We start from the raw sequence: 15,497 nt of genomic DNA, 5'->3' as shown, positions 1-15,497 counted from the left end.
AAAAAAAATTATAAACAGACCCATAAAACAAAGTATCCCTATTAAAAATGCTAAATGAGTAAAGTATGATTTCATAGAAATTTGTATAAGTTTTGCCATGTATAAAAGCTTAAATATTTTTCTAGGTAAAGCAAAAGGCTTTAAAAAAGTAAGGTGCTTCTTGCTATTATCTAAAGCAGTCTATTTGGAATCACTGACATTTCAAAAGGTGATCTTAACTACTGTAGAGACATACACAAACACAGTCAGAAGTAGGGTCATCTCTCCAGCATTTCTGCAAAGGTTCTACTCTTATACAATCCAATGAGGAATCAGGGTTGAAAGCATTCAGTCAGTAAACCTCCAAGTACCATACAATCCTCTCCTGTCATCACCTGGTCTAGGCAGCAAAGATCTGACTTGCCGTACCAATACCTTGTTCTCTATACTTCCACCTTAAGGCAAGACACTACACAACACAAAATCAATCCATTTTCCCTGGTCTCCACATTCAGGTGAACCTGCCTCACGCAGAGGGGGGCGTCCGAAGCAGCACCAGAAAAGACCGAAACCCCTCCTCTCCTCACCTCATGGTGTGTGGGGGAGGGGGCAGTGGCTCCGCCAAGCCGGCGGACCCTCTGGCCCCCTCCCACCGCTGGTGGGGGCCAGTGTGCCACAGGCAGGCAGGGAGGCAGGAAAGCAAGCAGGCAGGCAGGCAGGCAGGCGCGCAGCGAGCTGGTGGCAGGGCGCGGGACCAGCTGCGCCTTTTGAAAGCCAACGAGGGCGGCAGGGGTTCCGCGAGCTGAGCCACAGAGCATGGCCCCGCCTCAGAGCCCGAGGACCGGGTACAGCCATCAGAGTCTAGTTATTCCGCACACCTGCAGATCCCACAGAGCAAATGGACCCTAAAGACTCAGATGTAGTCACTTAAGCAGAGGATGGGGTCTGGGAGCCCAGTGCCCTTGACCTGTTTCTTGAATGTCCCACAATAACGTTTTTTTAGTGCTTACTTTACTATCATCGCCCCAAGTTCTGATTTCCTCAAGTGTCCTGACTGATTGCAAATCATGGGTCTAATCCTAAATCCATGTTATTTTCACTACAGTGATGCCAAGTTGGTCTCACTGTCCCACTACTGCCCTTGTAGCCTCACCAGCTATGGTTTCGGGGGGGGGTGGGGGGTGGGGGTGGGGGTGTATTTTTCAATTCACAAAAATAAAAAAACTTCTGTCAAATATGGCTTTTTTTCCCTTTTCTATGAAGTGCATTTATTTATGTATTTTTTTTTTTTGCACAGAAACCTTTAATTTAAGGTATACAAACTTCACGCATTTCATAAATACAACTTTAGGAACATAGTGATTCTTCCCATCCTTCTTCCTCCTCCCTCTCCTATTCCCATTCTTATTTTTTACTAAGATCTATTTCCTATTAACTTTATACACATAAGATTAACTCTATATTAAGTAAAGAGTTCAAACAGTATTAAAAATAAAAAACCTGTCATTTATCCTCAAAGGATGTTGATACCTGCACCTGAGAAAGAAATGGGGTGCTCCTCCCTTCCACTGAGCTACACAGCCTAATAATAGTCACCAAAAATAAAATCAAATCGGGTTGGGAGTGGAAGGTGAAGTACTTGGCTCAACCTAAGAATATCTTCATTTCTAATTCATTAACACTGTTTTTAAAAAGTTAAGATACTTACCCAGAGTTTCTAGGAAAACCTAAGTAGGATTTATAAATCATTACCATTATTATGTTGCACAGAACACAATAAAGGATAATTTTAACTCATAAAGCAAATGAATTAAATCCATAAAGAATTATGTAATTAGTTATGTGCTGTTTAAAATAGTAAATTTACTTAGGGTATTTTAGTTTACCCAGTGGAAGAGAAACTGCTTTTTGAAAAACATTTTTTGAGATTATATCCATTGAGTAAAATGAGTTATACCAATGCTATGTACTATGATGTTTTCATTTACCTGTAGCTTGCTTACATTTGGTTTTAATATTCAATTTCTGAACACTGTTTTAATATTCTCAAAATCTAATCTAATATAGAGTATTTTTGATACTCAGATTGATGCTTATTATTTTACACCTACAGCAAAGTTTTTTTTTTTCACTACGCCATGTAAAAAGGTCAATAAATTATAATACTTTATATATTCAAGATTATGCAAATTTCATTAGAATGATACCAAAGCTTATATAGTGATTCTTTTAGACATCTATTTAAAGGTACAGACTATTGTCCTGGGTCCTCATTAAACTGGGTTTATGAATTTGTGCCTAATTTAAAATGTCAATCTGATAAAATGGTGCAAACTCATGATAAGTAGTTTTATTCCTCTTAAGGATAAATTTTTCTCCATTACAACTACATTTTAAAACTTGTCTTTGCGCCATAAACAAGAGTATTAAATTGTTAAATCAACATCAAGAGTCACTGTGTACTTACGTCCCATGTGGGATCTGTCCTTAAGGGGTTGTCCAATGTGAAGTAATGCTATAGCTAGTATTGAAACAGTATTTTTACAATTTGTGTTTCTGCAGTATTTTTACATTTTGTGGTTATGTGTGGGTGCAAACTGATGAAATCTTTACTTAGTATATACTGAAGCGATCTTCTGTATATAAAGATAATTGAAAATGAAGGAAAAAAAAAAAACCCTTGGTTTTAAATTGGAAATTACATAGAAAAATAATCAATCTTAAAAAAAAAAAATACCTTGCAGAATCTCGGTCATTAATGTGATGTACACTGTTATTTAATGCTATAACTAGTACTCCAACAGTATTTTTTCACTTTGTGTTGCTATGGGAGGACAAACTGTTGAAATCTATATATATACTAAACTGATTTTCTAGATATAAAGAGAATTGAAAATGAATCTTGATGGGAATGGAAGGGGAGAGCGAGAGGGAAAGGGGAAGGTTGTGGGTGGGGGGAAGTTGTGGGTGGGGAAGCCTTTGTAATCCATAAGCTGTACTTTGGAAATTTATATTCACTAAATAAAAAAAATAAAAAAAAATAAAAAACTATTTGTGTTTCTGTGTGGGTGCAAACTGATGAAATCTTTACTGAATCGATCTTCTGTATATAAAGATAATTGAAAATGAAAAAAAATTGGGGTTAAATTGGAAATACCATAGAAAATTAATCAATTTTTTAAAAAAATATCACGTAGGATCTCTGTCATTAATGTGATGTACACTGTTATTTAATGCTATAACTAGTACTCCAACAGTATTTTTCACTTTGTGTTGCTATATGAGGCCAAACTGTTGAAATCTTTATATATACTAAACTGATTTTCTGTATATAAAGAGAATTGAAAATGAATCGATGTGAATGGAAGGGGAGAGGGAGCGGGAAAGGGGAGGGTTGCGGGTGGGAGGGAAGTTATGGGGGGGGGAGCCAGTGTACTTTGGAAATTTATATTCATTAAATAAAAGATAAAAAAAAATAAACAAAAAAACCTTGTCTTTGGATCCTCTCAAGTATTTACATGCAAGTATGATAGAAAAAAAAGTAAAATCTGGCCGGTGCTGCGGCTCACTGGGCCAATCCTCCGCCTAGCGGCGCCAGCACACCGGGTTCTAGTCCCGGTCGGGGCGCCGGATTCTGTCCTGGTCGCCCCTCTTCCAGGCCAGCTCTCTGCTGTGGCCAGGGAGTGCAGTGGAGTATGGCCCAAGTGCTTGGGCCCTGCACCCCATGGGAGACCAGGAGAAGCACCTGGCTCCTGCCATCGGATCAGCGCGCCAGCCGCGGCGGCCATTGGAGGGTGAACCAACGACAAAGGAAGACCTTTCTCTCTGTCTCTCTCTCTCACTGTCCACTCTGCCTGTCAAAAAAAAAAAAAAAAAAAAAAAAAGTAAAATCTGGTCCAGGCCAAAATAGAGCTAATTTTTGTCACCACCCCTAGACATGCTCGATACCAAATGCCCTCAGTACAAGTAAGGAGGATATAAGAGATAAAGTAGGTACCTTAACTGGACAAACTAGACCTCAGGAGTTGAATCTTAAATATTACTTCTCCTAATGAGGGAGCAGGTGTTCAAGACAGATTTGAAACAGGGTTTATTTCACCATGCCAAGGAGAACAATGATGCTTTACATAGAATATTAGCAAGGGAGTTAGTTCTCCAATTAAATGTTATTATAATATTATTAGGGGAAAACAGCAAGGATACCCCAGATAGATCTCTTATGATTAAGGCAGTTATTCTGAAAAGGAACAAAATGCCAATTGTTGGTTCTTTAAAAAAACTGAAAAAAAAAAAAATAGGTACTCTTGCAGAAAATAAAATCAGGAGAAAAAGAAAAATTAGAGTTGGGGACAAAGAGGTAAACAAACACAAATACACAGGAGCAATTTCTGAAATTACAAATTATAAGTAATTTATATCAATAAATTTGAAAACTAGAAAAATGTAATTATTATTAACATTGGTTTAAATGGAAGAAATATTTGAATAAACCAATAACAATGAAAACAGACTGAAAGTAGTCATAATTCTACTCTCTGTTCTAAAAGACCAAATTTATTGCTTCATTTAACAAATTATCAAGAATTCACAAGCCTTTTCTGTTAATAAAATTGTAGAAAACAAAGTGAAAAAATCAAAGATCAGCAGAAAATATTTATTGTGTAGATAATAAAAGATTTACTTATACATTAATATAAATGGAATATAAAAATTGAAATTCATATTTCATGAATTAAGAAGAGCCAATAAACACATTTAAAAACAATTCTAATTTACAGATTTAAGAAGCCAACAATTTCAAGGAAGATGGAAGACACAATCCAGTGAAAGCGCTAAAAGCTAAAGAAAAAAAAATTAAAAGTAGTCAGAAAGTCAAAAAGGTAGTGACAGATAGGTGATTTTCTCATAGCAATAAAGGTAGCCAAACAAAGAGTAAGAAGACCTTCAGCATGCTGAAAGGAAACAATCACCAACTAAAACTTCTATATTCAGCAAAAACACCTTTCTAGAATAAAAAATGAAATTAACACTTTCAGGTGGACAAAAACTAAGAACTTTCATCTTCAACAACCTTCAGTAAAACCCACTTTATTTTATTATTTTTTTTCTTTTTGGACAGGCAGAGTTAGACAGTGAGAGTGAGAGAGAGAGAGAGAGAGAGAGAGAGAGAAAGGTCTTCCTTTCTGTTGGTTCACCCCCCAAATGACCGCCATGGCCGGCACGCTGCGGCTAGGGTGCTGCGCCGATCCTGGCCAGGAGCCAGGTGCTTCCTCCTGGTCTCCTATGCAGGTGCAGGGACCCAAGCACTTGGGCCATCCTCCACTGCCCTCCCCGGCCACAGCAGAGAGCTGGACTGGAAGAGGAGCAACTGGGACGGAATCTGGCGCCCCAACGGGGACTAGAACCCAGGGTGCAGGCACCGCAGGCGAGTGAGCCGCGGTGCCGGCCAGTAAAATCCACTTTAAAGGCTAAACTTCAAGCAGAGAGAAAATTATCCAAAATGGAAAAAAGGAAAATAATGAATAATTTAGAAAGCAATGAATAACAGAGAAAACAGTAAAAATGTGAGAAACATAAGCAAGCACTGAATGTAAAACACAATAATTCTTATACAGGTTCATTTTTATCTGACAGGAATTTTTAAGATAATTCAACTACAAAATATTAACATAAAAATCACGATGACTTGAATGAAATTAAGTTTGTAAGTCTTTCACAGAAAAGTAAAGATATTGGTTAACATTAAATTTTGAAAACTCAAGGTGAGACAGGGTAGAAACAGGTCTCAACTAAACCAAGGCCCTCCCAAGCTGCCATGTATCCACCTCCAGCTTCAAACCAAACAGGAGCAAGAAACAGTCAGACTCTAACAGCAAAAGACCCCCTTACTGCCCTGTAAAGGACTTCCCTAACCTGCACACAATGCCCAGAATAGCCCAATGACATTGGTATGTGACCCTTCCTGGGGTGACAGCAGGGAGCAACACACCATTTTAACAATGAATAGGGTGCAAACCAAAGTGCTGCATGCTGAGGGATGGAAAGCACCATACCTCCCCAACCTGATAAAGGCAGCTTTTCGGCTCCCAAGGGGGACTAGTCAGTGGAACATCTTCCCACCATGCTGTCTTCCTTTTGTTCCAGTATAAACCGCCAAAAAACGTTTTTGGGTTGCTAATTGGCCTTTTGTCAATTCTCATTACAAGAGAGCCAAAGTATGCCCATTTCTAGGAAAACTATGAAATCACCAAAAGTATATAACTTCCAAAAATAGTAGATGGGAAAAATGGAATACTAAATTGGTATTAAAAAGAAAGAAAAGAAATTCAGAATAGGACAAACAGAAAACAAGAGCAATTGCATTAAATGTAAATGAGCTATATGTTCCACCTAAAAATATTAAAAACTGCATTTAAAAATGCCAAAAGATGATTTCAGAGACATACCTAAAATATGTAAGTGCAAGTAAATCTAATTATCTCAAAAGTTTAATGAAAAGAAATACATGGTATGATTGTCCAAAAGATTAATACTCATATAATGTTTATAGGTAAGATGAATCAAAAGAAACTGAGGACAGCAGGAACAGAAATGGTCAACATTAAAAACGAAAAGAAACATAATTATACATGCTTCAGACATTAGAGATACCAAGAGGGTACTTATAACTCAGCTAATAAATATTAAAACTTAGACAAAATAGCATTCTAGAAAAATTTACCAAACCTAATATAATTTTTAAAAAACTGTGTAATCCTGTAACCACTAAAGAAATTAAATCACTAACAAAACATGTGCCATGAAGCAAACTTCGGGTCAAGTGAATTCAACTGCAAATTCTACAATTGCTTATCTACAAAGAATAAAGTTAAATTATATTTATCCCCAAAATGCCTTCAAACAATTTAAGCATACAAAGATGAAATGAAAATCTCTAAAAATTTTTGAGAAATACAGAATATTTTTATAAAGAAGAGACTGATAGATTCAACAACATTAAAATTAAGAACTTCTGCTCATCACAGACCAGAAAAATCAGAGATAAGGTATTTGCGACACATTAATTATTAAGGATTAGTCTTTAGAGTATGTAAAGATACCCTACAACAAAACAACCTAATAAAAAATAGACCAACAAGAAGAAGGGGTAAGAGGGAAGAAGGCCCAACAAATGAAAAGACATTCAAAATTCAGTCATAATAAAATGCAAATTTATATTAAAATGACATACTTTCACTTATCAGATCAAAAATCCACAAGGTTAGCAATGTATTCTGTTGGTGAAGGCTTTAGGAGAATTGCTTCAGTAAACTGCAATTAGAAGTACAAACTCTCAGCATTTCAAAATCATGTAACATTTGACTCAGTAATCCATTCCAGAAATTAATCATACATAAAGGCTTGCTTACACACAAAATTAACAAACACTCAATGTTATTCCGTGTCCCACTGCTTTCAAAAGCAAGACCAGAAACAACCAAATAACCCCTTTACATTAGACTAGCTAAAAACCTGATATAGACACACAAGGAAAATTATGCTTTCCTAAAATGTAGAATGAGGATATTCTTCCAGCATATATTGCAGGAAAAACATAGTATAGCAGAAATTAAGGTAAGAAAGAAATATAGTAAGTATACTCAGAAAAGCACTGGAAGGAAGAACAGGATACTAGGAGAAGCTAGGAAAGTGGGGATGAGTTGAACAGGTTCAAGGAAGATTTTTTTCAATATATGCCTTTATATGTTTTTAATTATTTAAATAAGTTAATGGATCTTTTAACAGGAAGAGTTCATCAACTGTTATATATAACACATTTCTACAAACTCCTACAAATTAATAAAACCCAATGCAAAAAGTGAGGAAAATATGAGTAAACTTAACATAAAACATTCAATTGGCTAAAAACATATGAAAAGATCCTTAGCTTTAGCAAGCAGATTAAGGAAGTTTACAACTACAATAATGTATCATTTCATTTCCACCATACTGCCAAAAATTCAAAAGCTGGACAATGCTAATGTGAAGAAAACAAGGAGTAGAGGGAGGTTTCATTCACTATTGCTGCAAAACCGAATGACCTTTCTGGAAAAGTCAGATAGTATTTAATAAAGTTGTATACATAGCCTCTCAGAGGATACACCAATTCTACTAGTAATCTGCCTAAGTATTGTTTTACATTTAGAGCCATGAACAGGAAGGTTTATGGCAGCATTAACTAGAATGCCCCAATGTTAGAAATAATCGGGCCTGCGCCGCGGCTCACTAGGCTAATCCTCCGCCTTGCGGCGCCGGCACACCGGGTTCTAGTCCTGGTCGGGGCACCGATCCTGTCCCGGTTGCCCCTCTTCCAGGCCAGGGAGTGCAGTGGAGGATGGCCCAAGTGCTTGGGCCCTGCACCCCATGGGAGACCAGGAGAAGCACCTGGCTCCTGCCATCGGATCAGCGCGGTGCGCCGGCCGCAGCGTGCCTACCGCGGCGTCCACTGGAGGGTGAACCAACGGCAAAAAGGAAGACCTTTCTCTCTGTCTCTCTCTCTCACTGTCCACTCTGCCTGTCAAAAATTAAAAAAAAAAAAAAAAAAAAGAAATAATCATCATGGGTAACTATATCATATATGCTTATAGTAGACTATAATATTTCAGTGAAAATGAACAAATTACAGCGGTGGTTCCCAAAGAAGTGATATTGCTAATGCATTTGATTTTTTGATATTATAAGATGAAATATGTCATTTGGAAGATCTGTATAACCAATACATGGTTATATGAGTGAAAGAATTCCTCAAAGTGCAAGACTAATGAATTTGAATTTTTTTAAAAATATTTTATTTATTTGAGAGATAGAGTTACAGACAGTGAGAGGTAGAGACAGAGAGGTCTTCCTTCTGTTGGTTCACTCCCCAAATGACCACAACAGCCAGACCTGTGCCAATCCAAAGCCAGGAGCCAGGAGCTTCTTCTGGGTCTCCCATGTGGGTGCAGGGGCCCAAGGATTTGGACCATCTTCTACTGTTTTCCCAGGCCATAGCAGAGAGCTGGATTGGAAGAGGAGCAGCTGGGGCTTGAACCGGTGCCCATATGGGATGCCAGAGCCACAGGGGGAGCATTAACCTAATGTGCCCTGGGGCTGGCCCCAAGACTAATGAATTTTGATGTCACATAGTGTTAAGTTCATTGACATGGTTTTAGTTCTACGATGCATCTAACCTTTACAAAACTGTTAGGTTTTGATGAATGTCAAAGAAGAACGTAACTACTTGAAAAAGGTTATTAAAATTTTCCTCCCTTTTTCTATCACTTTGCTGAGGCCAGATTTTTTTTCTACACTTCAATCAAAACAATACACTGCAACTGACTGAATGAGGAAGCAGACATGAAACTAGTCATTAAAGATGACCTTAAAGATATTTGCAAAAAAAATGTAAAACAATGCCACCTGTCACTATTTTTGGGGAGTGGGAGGGAATGATTATTTTATGTTAAGATGTGTGGTGTTTGTTTTTAAAAGTTTATGGATTAATACATATATTTAAAATTATTCAATTCTCATACCTAAGATGGTACTATCATTTTATATACTAGCCATAAACAAAAGATCTTTGGGGTTCTCAGCAGTTTTTAAAAAGTCCTCTCTCTCTCTCTCTCTCTCTCTCTCTGTAACTCTGACTTTCAAATAAATAAATAAATCTTAAAAAAAAAAAAAAAAAGTCCTGAGACGAAAAAGTTTCTGAATTGGTGAACTACAGGCACATGATTCAACACAGATGAATCTCAGAAACATGACATTTAACAAAAGTAATTCAAAGACCATGAGTACAGTATGAGTCTATTTCAATAAAGTTCAAAACAGGTGAGAGTAAAGTTGCTTTAGGGAAGGTAATAACACAAAATTAATGAACACTCTGAGGAATGCATTCTTCCTGAGGTAAACACACATAAAAGTTTTCTAAGGTACTCGTCATGTTCTTTTAAGGTGGGTGCACAGATCCGCTTTTTAAAACACAGTACATATTAATAGCATATTTCACAACAAAATAGTTTTTAAAAGAAACAGGGAGACATACCTATTCTCAGGAAAAAACTCAAAACAATGTCTCTTCTCAAATTAGTCTACAAATTCACTGCAACCACAAACAATATCCCATCAAGATTGTCTATAGTATTTGAAGAGATGATTCTAAATTTCATCTGAAATAAAATGCAAAATAAGAACTAAGAACCCAAAGCTTTTTTTAAATGAAAATACCAAAATATAATATAAACCACACTAAATAAAACAATATGGTAACAGCTATATGGGTCAAAGAACAGAATTCAGACCCAATAAGCACAAAAGCACAGGATATGACCCAGCCAAAAATGTTTGTTTGTCACCAAAAAAGACAAAAATTGAAATGAGATGTTATTTTCCATAGTTAGATGGGTAAAATATTTTAAAAATACTTTCTACCATCCAGTACAGGCTAGTAGAGATGAAAGCACATCTTTTGAAAGAGTAAACTTTTATAAAAGGGTTCAATCGAGAACAAATTTAGCAGCATTATTATCCAGCATTTTCATAAGGACTAAATTCTACAGAAATACTGTCATGAGCACCTGAAACATTATTTGTAACAGCAAAAAAATATAATCACTGCATCACTGTTAGCTATAGGGCAATCCTTAAAATAACTTTAATCTACACCAATAGATGAATCAAAGATAAATGCATGCAAAATCTATTCATTTTAATTAGATACCATACTATATTTAGTTAACAAAGATTAATTCAGGAAAGTTTTTAGGCACTTTGTAGATTTGAATTCATTTAAGCAGATGTGTTTGGACTACAGGATTTGCACATGATACATCTGTTTTTAAAGAGAATTAATTACCTCTGGACATATGCCCTGAAAGCACAAAATTTTAAACACTGGTTTTCCTTAAAATAATTGTATACAACCACTGTCACCTTTTACTTTTCCTGCGTTAATTTCTGACGTACTGGAAATATCGAATGCAGATATCCATTTCTATGAAGCAATTTCTCAACAGAAGAGTATTCATACACAATTAAGGAGGATTTGCTTTGTTACAAACCTCCCAAGTAGGATTACGACCAGTCTCACATTCTACAATATTTCATCTCTTTCCCTTTTAACTTTTTTTTTCCCCAAAACAACACTGTGCACCCTCAGATCACTAATGTGACAACAATACCACACTTGTATACCTGCACAACACAAGTTTGTGAAACATTTTCATAAACCTTACCCTTCTCATTTTACCTTGCAGGGAGAAGAAAAAAAGATTAAGAGCACTTCATTTAAACTTCAAATAGATAAATGGGGATTACAAAACTTGAGAATTTTCAAACCATCTTTCTCATATCGGTAGGTTTACCCGCCACGTTCTCCCACAAAATTCTGCTTAGCACCTCCTTCTGACAAATTGCTGGCCTGCAGGGGCCAAACTACTCTAAGGTTCCTAATGCATTACTAGGGTTTGCTGTTAAATCACTCTCCCTATGGAGAGATTTTAAAAAGTCACGCATGGTCACGAAGTCTCTGTCGAAACTTGAATAGCAGGCTTCACAAAGAACCCTTACGAAATGGTTTCCTAGCCAGTCCAAACCCAAGGAGAAAAACTCCAGCCAAGAACTTTATTATCCTATCTCTAAGGCCGAAGCCGACCTCTGACAAGCGATGCAAACGGAAAGCCCGAGACCTTCTAAATCGTCTCCCTCCAACAGGGGGAAAAATAAACTTCGAAACCGCGTACCGACACGTAACGTGGTCAACATCTCCACGCTGGCGAAACTGAGGCCGGCCACAGGTTGTAGAAGGTCCAGTCATCCAGAAAGCGCCCAAACAGTTAAGACTCCGAGTATCGCCGAGCCCCACCCCTCACCCCCTCAGCTCGCAGCTAGAAGAACGCGCCGGGCACCCAGCACCCCAAACACGCAGGCGAAGCCCCCACGCGCACCACACAATTCCGAACAGCTGCGCTGCGCGCTCAGCCTCGGGAACTGGCTCTCTCCCTCGCAGCAGCGTCCGGAGGTCCGCGACCAGGGCGCCCCAACACGAGAAGGGAACTTACCTGTCCTTGGCGCGGCAGCCGTCCCCGAGAACTTCAGATCACGCCTCAGTTTCCTCCCCATGCTTTTCCATGTCCGCTCCTGCCAACCGGCAAGCGTGCACAAAATCGAGTGCTCGCTCCGGCGCTTCCCGAAAGCAGCACTTCCTCAGAGAAACGCCGCGTTCTCCACGTCGCACCCGGGACAGCGCCCAGTCTCCCCTCAGGGTCACAAGCGAGAACCATTCCCCGGCCGCCGGGCCGCCTGAGGGAACATGTCGACTCTATCGCTGACGGGAGCCAGCAACCGGAAGTAAAACCTTGTGGCCAAAGGAAAAGGACTGAGACAAAAAAAGAAGAAGAAGAAAGAGAGAAAGTGAAAACTATACTACAGCGTCCCAGAAGACAGGAACCAATCACTGGGGAGTAGCCAAAGCGCCGGCGCAGGCTGCGCTCGGCGTCCACGCGGCGCTCGCGTCTCCCCTTTGCGCAGACGTGAAGCGCCGGCTCGCTCCGGATGAGACAGCTGAGCCCGGCGTTCTCGCGGCATCTCGCGACGCTGGCGCCGGGCCGGATACGGAAGGCGTCCATGGGAAGAGGCGGGAACGCCGCCTTGGCGGAGCTTCGAGAGTTGTGGGGTTGCCGCGTTGCACTCTGAGTTTCCTTCAGCAGCTACAGCGACGACGCGCCTTTTGTCTGGTCGGAATGCTTCATTTCTGAAGTCTCGCCCGTGTTTTGATTTTCTAAATGTTAACTCTCGTGACAGGCTTCACTGAGCTGGTTCCCTCGGAAAATACCTCTAGAAATATATTAACCTAAGTAGAGTGAGCTAACGTGATCTAATACAGCGTTAATTCAAGTCTGTCCATCCCCGTGGTGAGTATCAACGAGAGACTCAGCCTACTGACAATTAACCATGGACCTATTAACCCCGGGGGTTGTGCCGGGTGATGGGAATACAAAGAGTTTTGTCCTTGGTTGAGTGATTTTTCTGTGGTTAGATTCTGTATTCCACACTTGGATCGCAATCGTGATCAAGCTAGACAAGGATCTTACCCATAATGCAATTTCTTTTAGAGGTGGTTTCACCAGTAAACCAACCTTAAAAAAATACAATTTCAGGAAACAATACTTGCTGTGAAAAGAGACTGGAAAGATTATTACAAATGAATCTTAATGAAGAATAGGATGGGAGAGGGAGTAGGAAGTGGAATGGTTTGGGGGTGGAAAGGCGGGTATGGGGGGAAGAACCGCTATAATCCAAAAGTTGAATTTACGAAATTTATATTTATTAAATAAAAGCTTTCTATTAAAATAAAATCAAGGAGAACAATGAAAGAAAAGAAACGAAATACTTGGGAGTAAGGTGTGAGGATAGAGGCAAGCCATCACTAGGTGTTGCTCATGAACTTGGACTAATTATCTTCTGGAACCCATGAAGCAAATACACTATTTAAAATTTACCCAGTAGTCTGTTCTATTAGCAGAAAACTAAAACTACTCCCCTTCCTTGATAACAAATCTAACCACTTTTTTAACTTCATTTTAAAAATATATTTGCTACCTAAACATACATACTTTAACTGTATCATTTAGTTTGCTTGTGGTTTAACTGCTATATAAATTGAATAGTTTCATGCATGTTTGTGGTGCCTATGGTTTGGGATGTACTTGTTCTTTCATTCTCATTGACTATGTGGATGTAGCACATTTTGTTTATCCAGTGTACTGTTGATGAACATTTGGATTGCTTCCAGTTCTTGGCTATTATGCATAAGGCTGCTATGAACATTTGTATCTCTTGGCACACATGTATGTTTGGTTCTTTTAGGTGTATACCTAGAAGTAGAATGCTGGAATATTCATATAATTTGAATTTTTATTTCTATAAATATTTATCTCCCACTCCACCACTGCCTTGGCCCAATTTACTTGTCTACCTCATTGATGCTGTGCTTGGTTAAGTGAGTTCCTTTGGCTGATAGACTGTTAGACATGGGGCAGGTGTTGTAGCACACTGGGTTAAGCTACTGCTTACCATGAAGGCATCTCATATTGAAATGCTAGTTTGCATTTCAGATCCCCTGCTTCTGATCCAGCTTCCTTTCTGGACCCTGACACCTTTGAGAGATGGGGATGGTGTTTTTGGCTGCTAGCTTTGTCATGGCCCAGACCTCACTGTTATGATCATTTGGGGAGCGAGCCAGTGAATGGAAGATATCTCTCTCCTCTGCCTTTCAAATAAACAAATACATCTTTTAAAAAAGACTATTGGACATGACACAGCAGGAATCTTACCTATGCTTGTGTAGTTTGGTTTGTTTTTTTTCCTCAGGTGATTAACATGAGGAGACTGTTCTATGTAACTGTTAACTCTTCAGCCTGTGTCTCTGGAACACATCTATCTGGAGAATTTAATTGGCACCAACCCACAATCCAGTGTACCATAGACTAGCAGAATCTTTGCTATCTCCAAAATTGATTAGTTTGAGAAAAATTAATGCTGTTGTTAAAGCCATTGTGTTTGGGTGGTTTATTATGCAGAATTACTGTGGCAATAAAGAAAATATATCAACCTTTTTTTTTTTTTTTTTTTGTGACAGGCAGAGTGGACAATAGAGGGAGACAGAGAGAAAGGTCTTCCTTTTTGCCGTTGGTTCACCCTCCAATGGCCGCCACGGTAGGCGCACTGCGGCCAGTGCACCGCGCTGTTCCGATGGCAGGAGCCAGGTGCTTCTCCTGGTCTCCCATGGGGTGCAGGGCCCAAGCACTTGGGCCATCCTCCACTGCACTCCCTGGCCACAGCAGAGAGCTGGCCTGGAAGAGGGGCAACCGGGACAGGATCGGTGCCCCGACCGGGACTAGAACCCGGTGTGCCGGCGCCGCAAGGTGGAGGATTAGCCTACTGAGCCGCGGCGCCGGCGAAAATATATCAACCTTTTATAAATTGGCTATATCAAGTTAGATGTCCAGAAACAGTATGAAAACTCTAGTTCTTCTACATTCTTGACAACACATGCAATTAATTTCTTTTTCATTATTTAAAATGTACAGTTTCCAATCAAAAGTTATGAGGCATGCACAGAAACCAAAAACACTGTACACTAGGAAAAAAAGCAAGCAACAGAAACTGCCTGTGAGTGAACAGATGTCTGGGGCCAGTGTTGTGGTGTACCAAATAAATCCACTGCCTGTGACACCTGCATCCCATTTGGGCACCAGCTTGTGTCCTTGCTGTTCTACTTCCAATCCAACTCCCTGCTAATGTGCCTGTTAAAGCAGTGGAAGGGGCCAGTGCTGTGGCATAGCGGGTTAAGCTATGCCTACAGTGCCGGCATTCCATATGGGAGCTGGTTCAGACCCAGCTGCTTTCTGCTATGGCCTGGAAAGGACTAGAAGGTGGCCCAAGTGCTTGGACCCCTGCACCTGCATGGGAGACCCAGAAGAAGCTCCTAGCTCCTG

At 39.5% G+C, this 15,497-nt stretch overlaps 1 protein-coding gene across 5 annotated transcripts in view; it reads right to left on the bottom strand.

Moving 5' to 3' along the window:
* The window catches only part of TASOR2 (transcription activation suppressor family member 2), a 92,774-nt gene extending 80,258 nt beyond the window's left edge, over positions 1-12,516 (bottom strand). For 3 of the 5 annotated variants that reach the window (XM_062211035.1, XM_062211036.1, XM_062211034.1), the window contains exon 1: positions 12,060-12,516. In XM_062211035.1, coding sequence (XP_062067019.1) covers positions 12,060-12,120 — 61 coding nt within the window. In that variant the 5' untranslated portion in view covers positions 12,121-12,516. Of the gene's footprint in view, positions 1-7,210; positions 7,291-10,045; positions 10,170-12,059 lie in introns of all 5 variants that reach the window. The other 2 variants (XM_062211037.1, XM_062211038.1) reach the window with 2 other exon arrangements.
* Between the last annotated feature and the right edge of the window lie 2,981 nt (positions 12,517-15,497).

Source organism: Lepus europaeus, chromosome 14 (genome assembly GCF_033115175.1).
Source record: "Lepus europaeus isolate LE1 chromosome 14, mLepTim1.pri, whole genome shotgun sequence".
Classification (NCBI taxonomy): Eukaryota; Metazoa; Chordata; class Mammalia; order Lagomorpha; family Leporidae; genus Lepus; species Lepus europaeus.
Note: the sequence above shows the minus strand (reverse complement) of the source record. Positions and strands in the feature narration are given on the sequence as shown.